This window comes from Leptodactylus fuscus, chromosome 2 (assembly GCF_031893055.1).
Source record: "Leptodactylus fuscus isolate aLepFus1 chromosome 2, aLepFus1.hap2, whole genome shotgun sequence".
NCBI classification, from domain to species: domain Eukaryota; kingdom Metazoa; phylum Chordata; class Amphibia; order Anura; family Leptodactylidae; genus Leptodactylus; species Leptodactylus fuscus.
The window spans coordinates 238,201,539-238,222,963 of record NC_134266.1 but is presented as its reverse complement, the minus strand read 5'-3'; the positions used below and the strand labels follow the sequence as shown (position 1 = coordinate 238,222,963).

General features: G+C 42.3%; 1 protein-coding gene across 3 annotated transcripts in view; it reads left to right on the top strand.

Moving 5' to 3' along the window:
• The window catches only part of LOC142195827 (serine/threonine-protein kinase Nek5-like), a 46,835-nt gene that overhangs the window by 21,264 nt on the left and 4,146 nt on the right, over window positions 1–21,425 (top strand). For all 3 annotated transcript variants that reach the window (XM_075265881.1, XM_075265882.1, XM_075265883.1), the window contains exons 8-22: window positions 156–210; window positions 1,251–1,451; window positions 2,439–2,535; window positions 3,106–3,215; window positions 4,626–4,774; window positions 10,136–10,199; window positions 10,469–10,588; window positions 12,384–12,467; window positions 13,708–13,806; window positions 14,334–14,414; window positions 15,702–15,788; window positions 17,485–17,572; window positions 18,968–19,132; window positions 20,549–20,659; window positions 21,005–21,113. In XM_075265881.1, the coding sequence (XP_075121982.1) occupies window positions 156–210; window positions 1,251–1,451; window positions 2,439–2,535; window positions 3,106–3,215; window positions 4,626–4,774; window positions 10,136–10,199; window positions 10,469–10,588; window positions 12,384–12,467; window positions 13,708–13,806; window positions 14,334–14,414; window positions 15,702–15,788; window positions 17,485–17,572; window positions 18,968–19,132; window positions 20,549–20,659; window positions 21,005–21,113 (1,620 nt within the window). The remainder of the gene's footprint in view (window positions 1–155; window positions 211–1,250; window positions 1,452–2,438; window positions 2,536–3,105; window positions 3,216–4,625; window positions 4,775–10,135; window positions 10,200–10,468; window positions 10,589–12,383; window positions 12,468–13,707; window positions 13,807–14,333; window positions 14,415–15,701; window positions 15,789–17,484; window positions 17,573–18,967; window positions 19,133–20,548; window positions 20,660–21,004; window positions 21,114–21,425) is intronic.

The window sequence follows — 21,425 nt, the reverse complement described above, 5'->3', positions numbered from 1 at the left end:
TTCTGTACAGAGCGGAGGACTATTACTCAAAATCTCCACTCTAGTGATTCAAGTAAATCCCCCAGCCATCTTTCTATCCCGTGAATAGCTGATACTTATTTACTAAGGTCACAGCACCATCGACATAAGAAATGACTCTTTTTTTTCTGTTTTAGGGATATCTGGTCTCTAGGATGTGTGCTGTATGAACTTTGTACTCTCAAACATCCAGTGAGTAATGTATTCTTACTGTGCAAACACCGCAATGTGTATAAAGTCAAATAGAAATACAGAAAAACGAATGTAACCATATAAAAAGAAATCCATCCCAGTCTCCTGCTGTGCCATATACAATCAGAAGGTTGTATGAAATCACAAAATAGGTAGAAAAAAGTACACTTAGGCAAAAAGGATCACTGGGAATGTAAAACGCTATATCAATGGGGTGAACTGGCATGGTCACTGCGGTGCCCCTCTGATACTGAGACACCAGTATAAGCCGGTATTCACATGACAGTGATAATTGCCCATCTTACGGCTGTAATTTATATTATAATATTACCAATATACCGTAAGTCATGTCCTATTTTTACGTGTTTTCAGAGAACCCTCAATAAAGTCAAATGTATGAAGGATCCATGAAAACAGGCCCATACAGAACAAAGCACCATACAGAGGGGGCTGATAGGTTTTTGCTGTAGGAGACACTCTCATTTTGTATGTATGCCACTGGTGCTGGATGAGAATTATAGGAAATGTCAAGTATTTACTGTATAAGGGCCACACCAGCCATTGTCTGGGTACGAGATTGCTCAGTATCCTGGTTCTCCCTTAGGGTGGGTTCACATCTGTGCCCGGTCTCCGCTTTGTGGGTTTCCGTCTTCTGCCCGAGACGGAGACAGAAACCGTCAGTCAGTGTCCGCCCGTGAGCATCTTCTGGTCTCCGCGGTGAAACCGTATTTTTTAACCAGACACAAAGTCCTGAATGTCCGACTTTGTGTCCGGTTAAAAGAAAATGATTTTGCCGCGGAGAGGCAAAAGACGCTCACAGGCGGACGCTTTGCAAATGAATGGGTTTGAAAACTGACTGCTGGTTTCCGTCTCCTGTCCAGTTTCTCAGGCAGAAGAGGGAAAACTTCAAAGCGGAGATCGGGTGCAGGTGTGAACACGCCCTTAGTAGGATTGCCTCCATTATAAGTAACATAGACATTTTATGTGTGTTCTTTTACCTTTATATAACCTATATACCCAATTTTGTGTATTCTATGTAGTTTGAAGCTAGTGGCCTAAGGCAACTGGTGTTGAAAATCTGCCGGGGTCGGTATGAGCCACTTTCGTTAAAGTATTCGTATGATCTGAGGACCTTAATCTCTCAGCTCTTTAAAATATCTCCACGAGACCGACCATCCATCACCTCCATACTGAAGAAACCTTTTCTAGAGAAACGTATATCCAGTTTTTTGAGTCCAAAGGTGAGAATCTCTCTTAAAAGCCTATTCCAGATGCATCAAATAAAGCTTGTTCATTGTACTGTATAATACAGAGCTCAACAAGTTTCTGATTAATTTCTTAGTTTTCATGATCTCTACATGTTGTCCCCACCTCCACCAGCATCGATTTTTGGTTGTCTGCAGTCATTGACCTCAATACATATTAAACCATGTGAGCTGTGAAGTCTGCAACCTGTCTGTCATTTGTCTTCTTATTTAAAAGGAGTGTGTCCCCAGATCCCAGAATATGAACCCAGCCCTGAGAATAGATTGGTTAGGGTCGCCTGAATCAGTGTCATCCCCTTATGATTCGGTGCTGATAGATCCCATTTTTTTGTCAATATGCAAATGAGCTCTTTGGAGCAATGAAGGTGTGGTCATCGCTCTATATAGGTAAATAACAACACCCTCGGGGCTACAAAGTGCTCACTTGAATCATGATAAAATAGAGATATCTGACACCCCGCCCGACCATGTGTACTCAGCATGATCAGCATACAGTAAGATATGGTATTAATATTCTGCATTGTATTGAGACAATGCAGTACATATGTTTTTGTACTGCATAGCTTTGTATGAAATATTGTAATTGAATACTCTATCCATACTACGAAAAAAGGAATACCAACATATACCAATCCAGTGGAGGCATAAGGACCATTTTTTTGGCCTCCATTGGGTGTATGGGCAAACCTATAGACATGTTTGATGTATATGCCAAGTCCATTTTATCAATTGGAAGCTCCAAATGTGGTGTGATGTTAGCCTAAGTTGTGCCACTCAGTAATTTACAATAATTCCCAATAGGCATATAAGAGATATAGTACGTGGAGGTAAATATTACCAAACTGCTGTCAACTGACCATCTAAGTTTTTTGCTTTTTTGAGGGGAAGGGGGGGAGAAGGTTCAGCTTCCTGTGCATTTTATCCAATCCTAATGAATCCACCTTTGATTTGCTGGATTTCTAGTTAATGGAAGAGGAGTTCAGCCATACTGTTCTACATCGCAATAAGCCTTCACCAGTGAAACCAGCACATGGGCCGGTAACCCCCAGGCAAACACCAGGTAATAACGCTCATAGCCTATGATGATGAATTCCATTATACAGTCCAAATACACAGAAATGTAGATCTGTCTATAGGAAACCAAGTGCCGTTGACAATCTTACTTGAATTCGTCACTAAAGGTGTTATCCAGGATTACAGAAAAAGTGTCTATTTATTCCAAAAACAGCAGCAGTCTTGTCCATGGGCTATGTACAGTATTGCAGCTCAGTTCCATTCACTTAAAAGGGGTATTCCCAACTCCAAGCATATATATATGATTATATCCTGATCAATATATTTGTTATCTCTGGATGTAACAAGCACAGGGAGGAGGAAGGGAGAAAAGACAGGAGGGCAGCTGAGATCCTGAGATGAGAAATCTTCCAAAAGTCATTGGAAAACCATTTTCCAATGACATGTCATTGGTTTTTGTTGTCTTCTGAGACAAGATATCCCGCTGCAGCAGTTTATTCAATTGCAGAAGTTCAGGTTAATGCTGCTACATCTGTCTATGTAAGGTGGAAGACTAATGGAATAATTGTAACTATTTGCCTATATGTATATTTTATTTGTTTGCATTTCTTCTAAGTGCCAAGAAATGAAAACAACAGAGTTAAGGAATTTCATCCTCCAAGACATAAAGCAGCGACTCCACCATGGAAGCCTCCGTCACGTTTTCAGCACTACAATCCTGTCAAGGTGATCACTGTGAATAGGAATGTTACTTGTAAGATGAAAAAGTGCTTTTTTTCATAAAATAAACAAAAGAACATCTTGTAACATAGTTCTATTAATGCCATAGCTACACTGTAGGTGGCCTGGGGGACAAAAACTGAATAATTGAGGAGGAACATGGACAAGGAAGAATTTATAGCTAGTATACCACTCAGGAGTCTAGAAAGGTTGGGTGGCTAGTTTACTTATCTCTCAACTTTTCCAGGGACAGATACAAATAAGGAAGAGCTACCAGAAACTAATAAGTTCACCACAATATCCTTGAGGTCGGGGCCCCACGTAGCGTAAAAAATAGGGCGTCTTCAACTCACAGCAAAGTGAATGGAATCCCATCCCCGCATTGCAGGACAGTACGTGGTTTGGACACCATGTGGGGACTTAGCCTGAATATGGATCTAGAAATCGGCTCAAACATTCATTAGGCAATAGCTAATTGTACTCCTCTTAGGGAAAAAAATCTTTCCCTACTCCAAATATTGGCAATCAGACTAAATCTCCAGATCAATCACCCATCTCCAGAAATATAGTTCCCATGTCTTGTAATGTTACAATGAAAGCGTACCTCCAATTATAAAACTACTTTATATAAATGAATAGTACAAGTGAATATAAGAAATTGAAATTTGTTCTCATTTATCAGGCAGAGTTAGTTCTGACATAGAAGTCTATTGGTAAAGGGAGGGGGAGGAGAAGGTCGCTGGAAAATACACTCACATATTGTAGCAGCTAAGCTCTGCTACACTTACTAAGATAGCTCTTTTGACTCTACCAGATCTTGTAAGATAATGCTCTACCAGTGAGGAAATAAATCACTTACTAGCTGGCAGCAGTCTCCTTCGCTCTCCATAGACTTCTGTATGAGACTGAAAATGGATATGAGTGCTTATTAGAGATAAGAGTCTGAGGGAAGCGAAGTAGAAAAAAAACCAGACTGATAAGGAAAGACAGAAATGTTTTTCTTTAACAAGACATATTACAAAGTTGCTGATATTTACCAGTACTATTCTAAATCCCGCACTCCTCCCTAACAGATGGCTGCCTGGTCCCCCACTAGTTTGTGTTCACTCCATTGCAGCAATGCCACTCCTTCCAACACATAAATACAACAGCTGTGGTGTCAGGTCTCATGTCATCATTGCAGGCAATGACTTGCGCCTGTGGTCACTTGTTGGGATGACATAGATGTTTTTTTAAAGAAAAAAAACTGTGGCTTTTAATGTTTTTCCAAGCCTGGGGAAGTCTTCTCCATATTATTCACAGTTTAAACTGTAGAGATCAATATAACCTATATAATATAATGCTGGACCAGAAGTATACTCCTTACAGAAAATCAATTCTTTATTGATAATTGATAATTTATTATATTATTATTAGCCGCCTGCACATAACTGGGGACAGAGGATTGAAGACCGGGTACCACCGGGAAGGATACATGGACAATATGAGCATTACTATGCCAGGCTCAACAACATGCATCAAAGACCCAATGAGTATCAACTTCACCATGACCCCCAACGACAGTGGTAAGTGATCGCTCAATGGATATTGATGTAGACTCATAATGTAATGATAATCATTAGAGATGAGCGAACACTAAAATGTTCGAGGTTCGAAATTCGATTCGAACAGCCGCTCACTGTTCGAGTGTTCGAATGGGTTTCGAACCCCATTATAGTCTATGGGGAACATAAACTCGTTAAGGGGGAAACCCAAATTCGTGTCTGGAGGGTCACCAAGTCCACTATGACACCCCAGGAAATGATACCAACACCCTGGAATGACACTGGGACAGCAGGGGAAGCATGTCTGGGGGCATAAAAGTCACTTTATTTCATGGAAATCCCTGTCAGTTTGCGATTTTCGCAAGCTAACTTTTCCCCATAGAAATGCATTGGCCAGTGCTGATTGGCCAGAGTACGGAACTCGACCAATCAGCGCTGGCTCTGCTGGAGGAGGCGGAGTCTAAGATCGCTCCACACCAGTCTCCATTCAGGTCCGACCTTAGACTCCGCCTCCTCCGGCAGAGCCAGCGCTGATTGGCCGAAGGCTGGCCAATGCATTCCTATGCGAATGCAGACTTAGCAGTGCTGAGTCAGTTTTGCTCAACTACACATCTGATGCACACTCGGCACTGCTACATCAGATGTAGCAATCTGATGTAGCAGAGCCGAGGGTGCACTAGAACCCCTGTGCAAACTCAGTTCACGCTAATAGAATGCATTGGCCAGCGCTGATTGGCCAATGCATTCTATTAGCCCGATGAAGTAGAGCTGAATGTGTGTGCTAAGCACACACATTCAGCACTGCTTCATCACGCCAATACAATGCATTAGCCAGTGCTGATTGGCCAGAGTACGGAATTCGGCCAATCAGCGCTGGCCAATGCATTCTATTAGCCCGATGAAGTAGAGCTGAATGTGTGTGCTAAGCACACACATTCAGCACTGCTTCATCAAGCCAATACAATGCATTAGCCAGTGCTGATTGGCCAGAGTACGGAATTCGGCCAATCAGCGCTGGCTCTGCTGGAGGAGGCGGAGTCTAAGGTCGGACCTGAATGGAGACTGGTGTGGAGCGATCTTAGACTCCGCCTCCTCCAGCAGAGCCAGCGCTGATTGGCCGAATTCCGTACTCTGGCCAATCAGTGCTGGCCAATGCATTCTATTAGCTTGATGAAGCAGAGTGTGCACAAGGGTTCAAGCGCACCCTCGGCTCTGATGTAGCAGAGCCGAGGCTGCACAAGGGTTCAAGCGCACCCTCGGCTCTGATGTAGGAGAGCCGAGGGTGCACTTGAACCCTTGTGCACCCTCAGCTCTGCTACATCACAGCCGAGGGTGCGCTTGAACCCTTGTGCACACTCTGCTTCATCAAGCTAATAGAATGCATTGGCCAGCGCTGATTGGCCAATGTATTCTATTAGCCTGATGAAGTAGAGCTGAATGTGTGTGCTAAGCACACACATTCAGCTCTACTTCATCGGGCTAATAGAATGCATTGGCCAGCGCTGATTGGCCAGAGTACGGAACTCGACCAATCAGCGCTGGCTCTGCTGGAGGAGGCGGAGTCTAAGATCGCTCCACACCAGTCTCCATTCAGGTCCGACCTTAGACTCCGCCTCCTCCAGCAGAGCCAGCGCTGATTGGCCGAATTCCGTACTCTGGCCAATCAGCACTGGCTAATGCATTGTATTGGCGTGATGAAGCAGTGCTGAATGTGTGTGCTTAGCACACACATTCAGCTCTACTTCATCGGGCTAATAGAATGCATTGGCCAATCAGCGCTGGCCAATGCATTCTATTAGCGTGAACTGAGTTTGCACAGGGGTTCTAGTGCACCCTTGGCTCTGCTACATCAGATTGCTACATCTGATGTAGCAGTGCCGAGTGTGCATCAGATGTGTAGTTGAGCAAAACTGACTCAGCACTGCTAAGTCTCTGCATTCGCATAGGAATGCATTGGCCAGCCTTCGGCCAATCAGCGCTGGCTCTGCCGGAGGAGGCGGAGTCTAAGGTCGGACCTGAATGGAGACTGGTGTGGAGCGATCTTAGACTCCGCCTCCTCCAGCAGAGCCAGCGCTGATTGGTCGAGTTCCGTACTCTGGCCAATCAGCGCTGGCCAATGCATTCTATTAGCCCGATGAAGTAGAGCTGAATGTGTGTGCTTAGCACACACATTCAGCTCTACTTCATCAGGCTAATAGAATACATTGGCCAATCAGCGCTGGCCAATGCATTCTATTAGCTTGATGAAGCAGAGTGTGCACAAGGGTTCAAGCGCACCCTCGGCTCTGATGTAGCAGAGCTGAGGGTGCACAAGGGTTCAAGTGCACCCTCGGCTCTCCTACATCAGAGCCGAGGGTGCGCTTGAACCCTTGTGCACACTCTGCTTCATCAAGCTAATAGAATGCATTGGCCAGCACTGATTGGCCAGAGTACGGAATTCGGCCAATCAGCGTTGGCCAATGCATCCCTATGGGAAAAAGTTTATCTCACAAAAATCACAATTACACACCCGATAGAGCCCCAAAAAGTTATTTTTAATAACATTCCCCCCTAAATAAAGGTTATCCCTAGCTATCCCTGCCTGTACAGCTATCCCTGTCTCATAGTCACAAAGTTCACATTCTCATATGACCCGGATTTGAAATCCACTATTCGTCTAAAATGGAGGTCACCTGATTTCGGCAGCCAATGACTTTTTCCAATTTTTTTCAATGCCCCCAGTGTCGTAGTTCCTGTCCCACCTCCCCTGCGCTGTTATTGGTGCAAAAAAGGCGCCAGGGAAGGTGGGAGGGGAATCGAATTTTGGCGCACTTTACCACGTGGTGTTCGATTCGATTCGAACATGGCGAACACCCTGATATCCGATCGAACATGTGTTCGATAGAACACTGTTCGCTCATCTCTAATAATCATAATGTAGGCCCTGACTTTTCAGTGTTAAAGGGGTTGTCTAGGAATTTTATATGTATGGTCTACCCTTAGGATAGGTCACAAATATCTAATCATGGGGACTGGCAGGCGGCCCCTAAACAGATCAGCTGTATAGGGCAGCTTCTGAAGCCCCTGTTATACATAGCACAGAAGCAGAACAATTTGGATTTGTGGCCGAGTGCCAGTACTCAAGCTCAGCTCCTATTGACGACAGTACAGGTGCCTGGCCACTGTACAGGGAATGGAACCAAGTGCTTCCAGCTTCATGTAGTGTATAATATAAGTGTCAAAAGTGGCCGCCAGATATTTATGGCTTTTCCTAAGGGTGTCTAATGTGTGATTGATGTGTGTAGAGCTTATGTCTAGTGTCTATGTGGCATGTGTCTAGGGCAGTGATGGCGAACCTTTTAGAGACCGAGTGCCCAAACTGCAACCCAAAACCCACAAAATTTTCGCGGAGTGCCAACACGACAATATAGACTTAATACTATGCGGATCCACAATTGCGGACAGTTACTGACCAAAAATTACAGTCATGTGGGGCTTTACAGAGCTTTCAATAATACAAACAACGTTGTACTGAAATGTAAAGGTCTCGGCATTTGGTACTTTGAACAATTAATTTTCACTATTTACATCGCACAGGATCTGTTTTATAGTTACCGTGTAATATTCTTACATCCTGTACTAATATCACGTCTGCTATAAAACAGATACTGTGTGATATAAATAGTGAGGGGACCCCAGACAGTATTATACGCTCTGCAGTGGGCCCACCACACAATATTATATTCTCCACAGTACCACAGTAGCCCCCCAGTGTTATATGCTCCGCAGTAGGTGTCCCCCCCCCACAGGATTATATGCTCCACAGTGGCATCCACACACAGTATTGTGTGCTTATAAATAGGCCCCCCCCCCCAGTATTATATGCTCTTTAGTACACCCCCCAGTATTATAAGCCACCCCAGTATTATAAGCCCCCCCAGTATTATACACTCCCCCCAGTATTATAAGCCCCCTCAGTATTATACACTCCCCCCAGTATTATACACTCCCCCAGTATTATACAACCCACCCAGTATTATAAGCCCCCCAGTATTATAAGCCCCCTCAGTATTATACACTCCCCCCAGTATTATACACTCCCCCCAGTATTATAAGCCCCCCCAGTATTATACACTCCCCCCAGTATTATAAGCCCCCTCAGTATTATACACTTCCCCCAGTATTATACACTCCCCCCAGTATTATAAGCCCCCCCAGTATTATACACTCCCCTCAGTATTATACACTCCCCCCAGTATTATACACTCCCCCCAGTATTATACACCCCACCCAGTATTATAAGCCCCCCCAGTATTATACACTCCCCCCAGTATTATAAGCCCCCTCAGTATTATACACTCCCCCAGTATTATACACTCCCCCCAGTATTATACACCCCACCCAGTATTATAAGCCCCCCCAGTATTATACACTCCCCCCCAGTATCATACACCCCACCAAGTATTATAAGCGCTCCCCCCAACATCATATACACAGTGAGCCACTCTCATACTCACCCCTGAAGAGCCGCCGGCATCCACCTTCTTGTCACTGGCGGCGCTGATGACGTCATCGCGCCCGCGTCGGGGCAGAGGTCAAACTCTGCAGCCAGTGTAGGCCGCGGTCGCGCGATCCGTGGCCTACCCTGACAGCTTTCAGCTGTATGTGCATTTGCACATACAACTGAAGGCAGTGATCGCTCATCAACGGGGAATCCTGTACCGGATTCCCTGTTGGTGAGCGATCTGGGCGACCGCACGCGTGCCAGCATGGAGGGCTCTGCGTGCCCTCTCTGGCACGCGTGCCATAGGTTCGCCATCACTGGTCTAGGGTATGACATGGGTAACGTATTGTTAGTGTCTAAGGCCTGGTTCATATCTGTGTTTGGTATTCCATTCAGGGACCTACTTGGGGACCCCCCGAACGCATTAAAAAGCAGTTAGCAAAGAGACCACACAGATCCCATGTCCGCACAAATCATGTGGAGAGAGAAGTGGTGCTTGCAGTACTTTTCTCTCCGCATGTTTCGTGCGGACACGGTGCGGAAAACACACAAACCCCATTATAGTCTATGGAGTCCGTGCGGCTTCTTTGCTACCAGCTTTTTAATGTGTTCGGTATTCTGTTCGAGGAGTCCACAAGCAGACTTTATGAACGGAATACCGAACGCAGATGTGAACCGGGCCTTAGTGACTTGTATGTGGCACTAGTCTAATATCTAAGCGACGTCTGTATGTCACGTGTCTAATCCATCAATGACTTGTGTGTGTTTTTGTGGCTCGGTGCCTAGCACAGGTCTCCTTAGTTCTGTGTTAGATCTCTAGTCACTATGCCAGCAGATCCCACTGACTTGTCTGCCATATAAATGTGTGTAATAATTAACCAATACACAATGTTTTAAAGGAATGACTATTTACAGAGGAAACAGGAGGCAGAACAGATTAAGATAAAGGTTGAAAAACAACTGGTGAGTAAATATTTGGTTTTATAAGTGTAATTTTACTATATAAAAAATATTGCTTCTAATATAAGGTGTAGATCGGCTGCGATACCAATTGGATGACAAATGATGGCCATGTCGTCCTGCAATATCTCAAGTAATATCAGTAATTTGGGTTGTATTGGGACCCTGAGGTTACCACAACCACCTTTTAACTTGCCTTTGGTTTCCTTCTGTTATTATTTTGCCCCCTTTATATACATGTCTAATATAAGATGTTTGGTGTATATGTTTAGGGTCTCCGTCCTTCCTCTGCCGATCCCTATGGTAAGAATTCACCAGTTATAAGAGTGGACGTGCGGGTTGATCGTGGAGTGAACAGATTACCACAGAGGCCACCAGTCAGAGACCATGAGGTATGTCCATTGTTGTATTCTAGATCTGCAGTTTTGGAACCTTATTCTAGCAGGAGCTTGATGCAAAATGAAATATTCAGTATATAAGTGTAAGTCTTTGTTCACATCTGTGTAAGAGACTTTGCCACAGATTACGTCCAAAAATTGTTGGAGAGAAAAGTCTCTCTGTCGGTTTTATACCCAATGGACACCCACCCCATTATAGAATATGGGGTCCGTGGGTGTCCGGTGGTACAACTTTTTTAGTGGACCGTCTCCATTTTTGGGGTCCCCATGTGGTCAATCGAGAGACGAACGCTAGTGTGAACCTTACATAAGAGTGAAATATGAACTTTGATGACTGCGACATGTATGTACTATATAAATAACATTTGCCCACCATGTATGACATTATGAGTGATGTGTGTGGCAGTATATAATGTATGAATAACTTATGTACTGCAGGTGTGAGTAACGTGTATTTTTTGGTGACTGAGTGGTTAGCACCATTGCCTGTCAGTGTTGGGGTCATGGATTTGCCTCCAGCCAAAGGCAACATCTGCATGGGGTCTGTATATTCTCCCTGTGCTTGTGGGTTTCCTCCCACATTACAAACTCAGTCTTACAAAAATTACTGGTTCTACAAACAGGGTTATAGGTCAGTTAAAAAATATTAATTAATTTTTTTTTACATCCACAATAATAGAAAGTCGTCGTAAAAAACAACTTTACAAGAATTGGAATAGAGAATTTATCATTGAGGATAGAGGCAGCCTAGCTTCCTTGTTGTTACATTATTACAATATTGCATTAGTTTTGTGTCCCATATAACCCTATAGCATGTTTCTCCGTGTTTAGGAAAGATATAAAAAAAGAAAAGTCATATAGTTAGAGATGAGTGCGATGAATGTCATGAGACTCAGCTTTGATGCTCCTGGTATTTTCTCAGTGCACTGAAGATAGCCCAGTACATCTCAGCTTCTTTGTACATGCGCCGGAAATCAAATGCATGCGCAGTAAAACCAAGGTGTGCAACTCCAGCTTTAATGAGCAACTGTGCAAGAACGTGAAACGTTGGGATTCAGGAGAGTAAAGAATTGTATTAAAAAAATCTGGACATGGATGACTTTTGCAGAGATACTGTACTTAGGACAGTAAATCATAGGCGCTATAAGGACCTTCTGGTTCTTAGGGTACCAATGACAGGTTTCCTTTAAAAATGTTTTCCAGGCCTACAAATTGGGGTCATTAATCCAGGACCCCTGCTGATCAGCTGTTTTAAGATACTATTGCTTTCAAGTGAGCGCAGCAGTCTCTTCACTGAAAAGGAGGCACGGCACCGTACATTATATAGCGGCTGTGCTTGGTTTGCTGACAGGCCACGTGACAAATGACCTAATGTATCAGCTGATCAGCAGAGGTCCTAAGAACAGGTCATCAATTATAAAAGCCCAGAAAACCCCTTTACAGTTCAGCTACAGCAATACCAAATGTATATAGTTTTTTTATTGTGTTTTCTATTCTGCTGCTTTAATATCTTTCTGTCCAAATACTTTTGTTTCTGTACAGCCAATGAATTGTTTTTGCGTTACATTATACCGAAAAACATTACTTTTTTATTTTTTCTGTTGGTGGGGCTGTGTCAGGGCTTGTTTTTTGCAGGACAAACTGTTGTTTTCATGAAGATCATTTTGGGGTGTTATACAACAATGTTATTCAAAATGATCAAAATTGCTGTAATGATGATAAGAATTTATTCTTATGTTCAAGAAACAACTCAAATGATATCAAATTATACATAAAATTTGATTGACAGGAACATCTGAGACAACTAGAAGCCATCCGGCAACAATATCACAATGAGGTCAGAGAAATAAAAATGAAAGCTGGTGCACACCAGGTAAGATGTCACTTGTGTATTAACTAAATAGATAGATAGATAGATAGATAGATAGATAGATAGATAGATAGATATAGGAAGCTACACAGCAATGATAGAAAGTTGCCAGAACAGTATAGCTTGCTTCATATGGCAGTGGCGTAACATGAATCTCCTTGGCCCAAATGCTAAATCTGTACCAGGCCCCCATCTATAATGTATTGTTTATAGTACTACTCTCAACATATTGGAAAGAGACACCTTATATGCACCCTATGGCTTCTGGGCACCCTCTGCATTCCCCTTAAGGTACACCCCTGGGAGGTATTGTGAGTCAGCTCTGAGTGAAGCACAATACATCATGGTAGTTGTAGGAAAACAGAACAGGAAGCTACACCAAGTAAACAAATGCAGAAGATGCCAGGAGCCCCCAGAGAAACCTAGAAATCACTCAAAACACTGCTAAAGGTATATGGGTGCATTTATTAACCTATTAATAGCACTAACAGACCTTTTTTGAAAAATGTTTTTTTCCTGGAAAATCACGTTAATCAATCCACAAAATATAAGCAGGAGGATGAAAGCTCTTCATCTAGCAGTTAAAGGGGCACTCCTCTGAGATCCTTCTGCACCAGGGTGTTGCAGGGTCTTCAATCAGTGAAGCAGAGAAAGCACACCTTTATTAAATTTTAATATTAGGAATACAGCCATTTTATTTCTTCCTGTGTTAAATGGATTTTTCCCATAATCAAAATTTACCACCTATTCCATAGAACAAGTGATTAGTGTCTAATCAGGTGATCGAACACCTACTGAAGCTAGGGGTCCAGTGTCCTCTAGTGTGAATGGAGTAGAGGTTGAGCATGTGCACAACTGCTCCAAACAAAGTTATGAGGATAACCACTTGACTATATCCAGCAGTCTCATACTGTTGAATTCCGTGGCAGTGTGTATACTCCTTGAGACGGCCACTCTACGTAAAACGGGGGGACACAGGTCCCAGTGTTCTTGTGATCAATGGGGTAAGACCCGCAGCAGTAAGACCCCACCGTTCAGACACTCCTCACCTATATTGTGAATAGATTATAAGTTTTGATTTTGGAGTGTGGGAGGAAAGCGGAGTACCAAGAACATACAAACTCCTTGTAGATGTTGTCCTTGGTTGGATTTGAACCCTGGACCCCAGCATATTTTACCAAGATATTTTATTATATAAGCAATATTACGCATTCATGTTGACAATTCGTATTGGTATTTATAGGAATCTCCTAAGGGAACAGATGGGACATATCTTGTGAAACCAGGAAATAAAGGAAGACAATCTCCACCAGATAGACCGGATGGAGGAGAACCAGCCGAGGTAAATGTATAGTCAGTGGCATAGCTATAAGGGCCCCTTCACATGGAGTGTACGCTCCGTGTATTCTGTCTACTCTCGGTGTATTCTGTCCATTATACACGTGTAAAAATACATGTAGTTAGCCATTGAGTTCAATGGTATGTTCGTATAACGCGCGCAGAAAGATGCAAGGAGTCTTACATACATTGAGGGAATTTACTGCTCAATTACTTGAGATGGGAATAGTTGTGCAGAAAAAAAGTCCCATGGATGCAACACTTCCCTCCTCTGCACTCTGTTCGCCACTTTTTATAGAAGTGGGTAGAGACCCATGTGGGAGAAGGGATGTCTCAGGCCAACAAATTTACTGTAACTCACACCAGAAAAGTTGTATGAGTTATGTAAGAAATCTATGCCAGTTCCTGACTGATGTAGATTGTCAATCTGGCCCACGGGAGTTCACCTGAATGATTGAGAGGTCGGAGTTAGCGCCAGGGGATAAGCGGATTAAGATGGTGATGAAGATTTTAAGGTCTTATATATTTTAGGAGATTCAACTAAAGCTCAATGACATCATCAAGCAAAACCGGCAAGAGAGAAAAGCACTGGAAGAAAAGTATAACATAAAGGTATATTTTGTTATTTCACGCCCTGCTAAATTTCACGATTATTATCATTTTTATTAAGTAGAATTGTTTATTATCAGAGGTACAGTATATCTTATACTATTGTCAAATATCTCATTTGGTTTTAAGGGGTTAGAGAAGTATACACAAGTGCAAGCAGGGAAATGTATGTGGTCCTGGGAATCGGGGTTATGTTCCCCTTACTTTATTATATATATATATTTTAAGAGTACAATCGATTCCACAATGTTTCACATGCCGTACATACTCTGCTAAGAATTCTGGGAAAGAAATATGCAAAAAAGTTCTTCTTCATGGAAATAGAAAACTTGCTCTAGCACCACCTTTCGGAAAGCAGCTCCCCATCATTTGGCTGTAATCTCCTGGTTTCTTAGAAATCAAAGCACTGATCTATAGGGATCTGCCTTCCAAAAGGTGGTGCTAGAGCAAGCTTTCCTTTTTTCCCAGCAAAGAGAACTTATTTGCATATTTTTTTACCACAATTCCTAGTAGAGCATGAATCGTAAGACTATACATTGCCAGGTGGACTGCAAAGGTGATGTCTCCTTAAGGGTAGGTTCTCACTACCATTATTTATAATCTATCTGTTATAAGATGAGAATGATGGACATTAAGACCAATGCCGACAGAGTCCCCTCCATCTGGTGTCCGTCTGCCTTCACCCTCATAAAAAACGTGAAGGAAACTTTCTTCTATTATTTTTTTTACTTTTTTGAAGGAAAAAAAATTGTGCATGCAGGACTTTTTATTCTGTTACCAAAGTGAACAAATATACAGAAGAAAGTGTCTGTTGTGTTTTTTACATTATAGTCAATGTATTGCACATGGGTCTCTCTTCCTTATTGACGCTCTGGTTTGGCTATAATCCCAGTCAGTGTCACTAGATGTCTTAACTCAGGACAGAGACACTTTGGGATAACTGGTCTAGACTTTATGCCTAGAGCTGTATTAGTAAATCCTTCGATTGAAATTAGAGATGAGCGAACACTGTTCGGAACAGCCATTCTGAACAGCACGCTCACATCACGCTCCCAGCACGCGGGGGGCTAAGCGGCTGGCCGCCGGTAAAGTCTGCGTGCCAGGTGCTACCATTCATTTCTATGGGAGCTACTCTATTCTGGAGTATATTTTCAGACCCTTGTGCTATTCTTCCTGGAAATGTATGAATAAATTGACTACAAGTCATCTTAAATATATATAAACTATGAGACAATGGAGAAATGATCTTTAGTCTTCCATGATATATTACATTATTGTCTGTTTTTTCAGGGTGGAATAAGATTTGAAATAAATGACATCATAGAAGAGATTCAGATGGATGGTCCAAGCACAGACCACCATAACAGAGACAATGAGGTCAGAGCAATGAGGTTGTCACAGTATATGTATCTAACATGTATGTAACATTTAAGGTAGGAAGAAGCATGAAAATGGAAAATTCATGTCTATGTGTCCTATATATATATCATACAAGGAGGTGCTCCACTCCAGACTCCCTCTATTAGCGTAACTAGAAGCTCCTGGACTTCAATGCAAAATTTGTAACAGGGTCCCATCTTACGATGTGCTATGTATAATACTGGTGTCTTACTATGCTGTATTGAGGACTATGGGCCCCCTCACCCTCCAGGGTCCAGTTTGCAACTGCTACCTCTGCACTCCTTATAGCTACAACCCTGGTGGTTTTGTAAGAGCAGTTCCAGCTCTGCCCATATTTGTATTACATGGCCTGTCAGTTATCCCATACAGGGTCCAGACAAGGCTTTCCCTGATCACCAGGGGTTGTAGATGACAAGGTCAGAGGCCGTGTTTATGACCAAATGTCCAATAATGCTGAGTAATTGTCGTCGCCCTAATTGATAAGGCCGAGTGCCAGGCAGTAAGGAAATCGCACCACTCACAATGTTGGTATTAGTTCCTCTCTCAGCCGAGAGGATGTGCACTGACGTAGTTTATTTAAGACAACGTGAGGTTAAATAGCAGCAGACAAAGGAAAAGAGATAAGAACAGATAAGTTCTGTGTTCATTCCTGATTGGTGTAATACATCTTAATAACACAAAAAAGAAAGTTTAAACAGTTCCATATATATAGCCAGCTGCTTCCGCTCCTGGTGGTGTCTCCTGGGAGAGGTCTCCCGGCAGTGAGCCAAGCATGTGATCTTCTTTACATGCAGAAGAATTTCACTCTGGAATGGAGGCATCATCTTATCACATAACGTTATTCCAGTTTCAAGCATAAACAACTATATCTAGCATTCAGCACTTAAGAACCACAATGGTTTTTTTTTTTATACATGATGATTATAACCTTCACACAGACGCTGTTCTGTTATATCCACTTGTTGTGTAACTACCTGTTTTTGAGAAATTTACACTTTGCCAGTTGCAACTCTCGCATCTTGCTACAAGAAAGGTGTCCCTAATATTCATGAGCTGTGGGCTCCCTGTCCTTCCACCACTGACTGATACATTGCTCCCTATTACTGTGCATAGGGAGAAAACTGTCAATTAGCTGCTGGAGGGAGGAGTTCGCTCTCAGCTGGTGAATACAGAGGACTCTGGAACTTGTGCATATTGCTGAAAGGATAGTGTCATTGAAGTGTAGTTCTCTAGAGAAAAAAATTCACACAGGCACATATAGCAGACATGATGCTAATCATTATTACCGTATGTTAGCTTCTAAGTGGGCCTCTGCTTATATAATGGGTTTAATAGGTAATTAACGATGAGCGAGTAGTATACGATCGAATACCTCGCCGAGCTTAACCCCTTGATGTTTGGCTGCTTATACGCATTCCTATGGCGGCGCGGTATTCAATCGAATACTACTCGCTCTTCTCTAGTCCTAATCTGAAGTCTACCTATAGTAACTTGGCGGCAGGTTACCTTTAAGAGACTTTTTAACCATTTGTGAATAGAAATATATAGAATAATAACATAGTTACCATATAATATGTCAACAGCATTGTTGTGATAGTATTGTGAACATTACATTTGCCTGGGTAAGTATAATTATCTGATACTAGAGGTAATGATGACTTTTTTCTTAAAGGAAATTGACCCCCTCAATGACACATTAACTTTCGATCATGGAAAGAAATTAGAGGGCACTGACTGGCACAAGGATCATATGGAGCAAGGTCAGGACATGTAACAATGTGTAGTATAGACATTTCTATGTGTCTAGGATATGCATGCATACATGCTGGGAATTTTCACATACCGCCTCAAAATCCACCTGAATAAACTCCTCTCATTCATTTCAATTGGGAGTCAGTAACAGTGCTTTTCTTGTAGCTGATTTTTTCAGCTTTAGGGAAAAAAAAAGCAATATGATCTATCCACAGGCGGATTCCACCTTGAAAATTCATTGAAATTAATGGGAGGTGGAAAAAATGTGATACTTTTTTTTTTTTGTTGCACAAGAGTTTTTTTAAAGGGAAGTTTCCAGGTCCAAAAAAGGTGGAAAAAACTGTGACAAAAAAATGCAACAAATAACGCATCTTGTAAAAAAAAATCCACAAAAAAAGTTTCCTAATTCAATGAAGCAGATTTTTTGCAGTCTGGGTGAACAGGTACTGTATGTTCATGTGGAGTTTTTTGCAGGCTGAAAAAATCTGATTCAGGAATTAGGAACTTTTTTGTCGCGTTTTTCGTAAAAAAATCAGCCTGCAAAAAATTCTGTGTGAACATACCCTCATTCTGACTGGCAGCCATCTTGGCATCAGTATGCATAGTGATAAAGTCAAAGGCCATGTTTATGACCAAATGACAAGTAATCCTGGATAACTGTCGTTGTCCTAATTGATATGGCTCAGTGCCAGCAATAAGGAAATGATACCACTCACAATGTCAGTATTAGTTCCTCTCTCAGCCGAGGAGAAACACTGACACAGTGGGGTTAAATAGCAGATGACAAAGGAAAAGAGATAAGAATAGCATAAGTCTTGTGTTCGTTCCTGAATGGTGTAGTATATCTCAATCACACAAAGTAAGCAAGTTTAAGCAGTTCCATATATCTTCTGGCAGCGAGCCAGGCATGTGTTACTTGCACACAATGGGGTCTTATCCTGGGTGCAGACGCCATCTTATCATATAACATCATACTCTAGCCTCAAGCATAAGCAACAACATCTATCATTCAGCTCTTAAGCATAACAATGTTTTTCATACATTACATGATTCTAACCTTCACAATAGCTGTTAGTCAATGACTAGGACCGCCCACAGGACTCTTTACTAAGTTATATAAGTTATATGCAAGCTGTTCAACTCCATAACATGCTGCTGGTCCATGTGCTGAATATTCATTGAAGGTTCTCTTTAAACATCTGATTCTAAAACCACAGGTAATAATATGGAGTTTGTTCCTTCTTTTTGTAATTTTTTCACTGGATCATGAAAAATAGTTGTGAAGATTTGAGGGTTGTAATGGTGACACCCAAGCTCTGGTGGGGAGAAGACCCCTCTTCTTCTTCTCTACTGTTAGAAACACTTATTCCTATAGCTCATGTAACTACACTATCATTTTACAGCTATCAGAAATCTGGACCATGTATCTGTGAATTACCGAAAACAATGGACTTCCAAAGAGCCTCAGACACTTCTTGGTAACCTAAGAGCTGTTGGCATCACATCTGATTGTAATACTATGGGTGACACAGTGTGGGATGGGGATCTCTGCCCCTCTGCCATGGCAGGTAATAGATCACTCTCTAGCATCTTATTAAACTGCCTACTATAGTCATGGCTTCCTTGTATATCAACAACTTCATATAAATATGGTGAAGAAAAAATCCAGAATACTGTAAGTGTGTGTATGAGTGTGAAACAATAGACTGGGTGACATACTGCACTTTACGAGAAGTAGATGACACATCAGAGTCCGCAGCGCAACACCTCACTCCCGACTAGGACCATTCATTTGGGCCTAATTTGGAGTGGAATGCCGCTACTGGATGCTGATGCACTGTATGCACGGCATCAGCATCCAGTCGCGGCTAGCCGTTTTTTAGACCAGATTCTGAGGCGGCCTCCGCGTCAAAATCCGGTCCAAAAAACCCCCGTGTGAGCCTGGCTTAAGCCTTCTTCATTACTGGTGAAATATATCAGGATAGATCATCATTATCTAATTGGGGGTGGTGGGTCTGACGCCAGTACCCTCAGAAGTCAGACACAGGTCTGTTCCTATACAAGCTGTGGCGCTGTTACTATAAATTCTGGCAGCCAGGTCAACCAATTGATGTGTGGGGTCTGCAGGTCGGACACCACCAATCAGATACTATGAAAAATCTTGTGGAGCCCAGAAAACCCGACAGCGCCCCCAAAAGGTGTACTGATGGAATATATCAGTATATAATCTAATTGTCCCTACAATGTGTTTGATAGGTAAGAAAGCTCCACTTTAATAAATATACTTTCAACCTGCAGAGCATTTGTAGGACTAAAGTCCTATTCGTTGGATTACGATCCTCAATATGGATGACCAAACCAATTGACCCTGAGGCTAGTAAGCGAACCATGAAGGAGTTAAGTTGACATGTTATTTACTATCTTCTAAAATGGAGCAAGTCACCCCTTAAATGATCCAATTTAATATCCTGTATCTGAGAGTTGGATCATTTCTATATTGCTTGCTAGCTATCCCAGCCTAGCCCATTCTGGAACTGGGCCTTTACCAACAGTCTCCAGCCTGGATGTTCACTGAACAGTGATGTGTATGGCTAGGTTCACACCTGCTCCCAGTCTCCCTTCAGGGTTTCAAATCCCGAAATTCTAACTTATTTGGGCAGAAACCCGGCAGACCCAATTATAGCCTATGGGGTCACCGGGTAACCACTTTTTTAAGTGGATTGAGTCTCAAGCAGGCCTCACAAACGGAAATCCGTATGTAGGTGTGAAACCGGCGTAAGGTGAGGTGTATAGGTGGATGTCCAATAATGTGGGACACCCCCTTACACCATGTGAGACTATAATGATATTTCTTTACGTTATAATTATCATTAATCTGGGAATGCTATCTCAATTTTTTTAACCCTTTATTGGTCATGTATGTGTGTATTTATTTCTATATGATAGATATTTTTCTGACCTTATTACTTTTTATTTGTATAAAGATGATCTCTCTGAAAACAGGAAGCACTGGAGACACGAGGCACCGCAAACCTTGATAAGAGCCTTAGAAGCAGCAGACATGGCTGACTCCATTGCACCCGGAGACTTCCAAGGTAAATAGCAGCGGTTTAATATACTTGTGTGTTCTAGAACTGAAAATACTGCAAAATACAGTATTAGCTGGGGTATTTTGGGCCATGACCAGACACCTGCTGTCGCAGTACGGTTACTGTCAGTGTTAGGACAAGTATTGAATTAATGGGTCTATAAGTCCCTAAAGGTAGTTGGTCTGGTGATCCCACCATATGTACTTTTATTATCCTTTATCACAATTGGTTTACTCAGGTAGGTCAATGGTTTGTGAGAATGACGCCATTGATTTATTTCATAGAATAATGAAGTTGCGATAAAATTACTATAGACTTCTATCCCTTAAACCCTAACTATTTTGTGTTTAGATGGAAAACTGAAGCAATGGCCTCCAGCCACTAAGGAATCAGAGGAAGACATGACATCTGACGATTTAGATGAAGAACGATTTGAGCCACGATCAGATGATGAAGACACGTAGGTGTAATAGAAGCGCAGCACAAAACTGCGCCATATATAACACTAACAACAACTGCATCAGCACTAAAGTAAAACCTAAACTCTAAGCCTAAAAGCTCACCAACTGTATAACAAACCAATAATGCAAGTGAATAGGAGAAACTCAAGATATGTCTTATCTCAGATATTTTCTTTATTCATGTATCTTTTTCTTTCCTGCTCCCCATTCCTGTCAAACTGACTTTCACTCTGAATTCTCTGCTGAATTACATCGTGCTAGAGTTCTTCAGGTGACAAGTACCGCTGGTCCATCTAGTGGTTGTAAAGTAT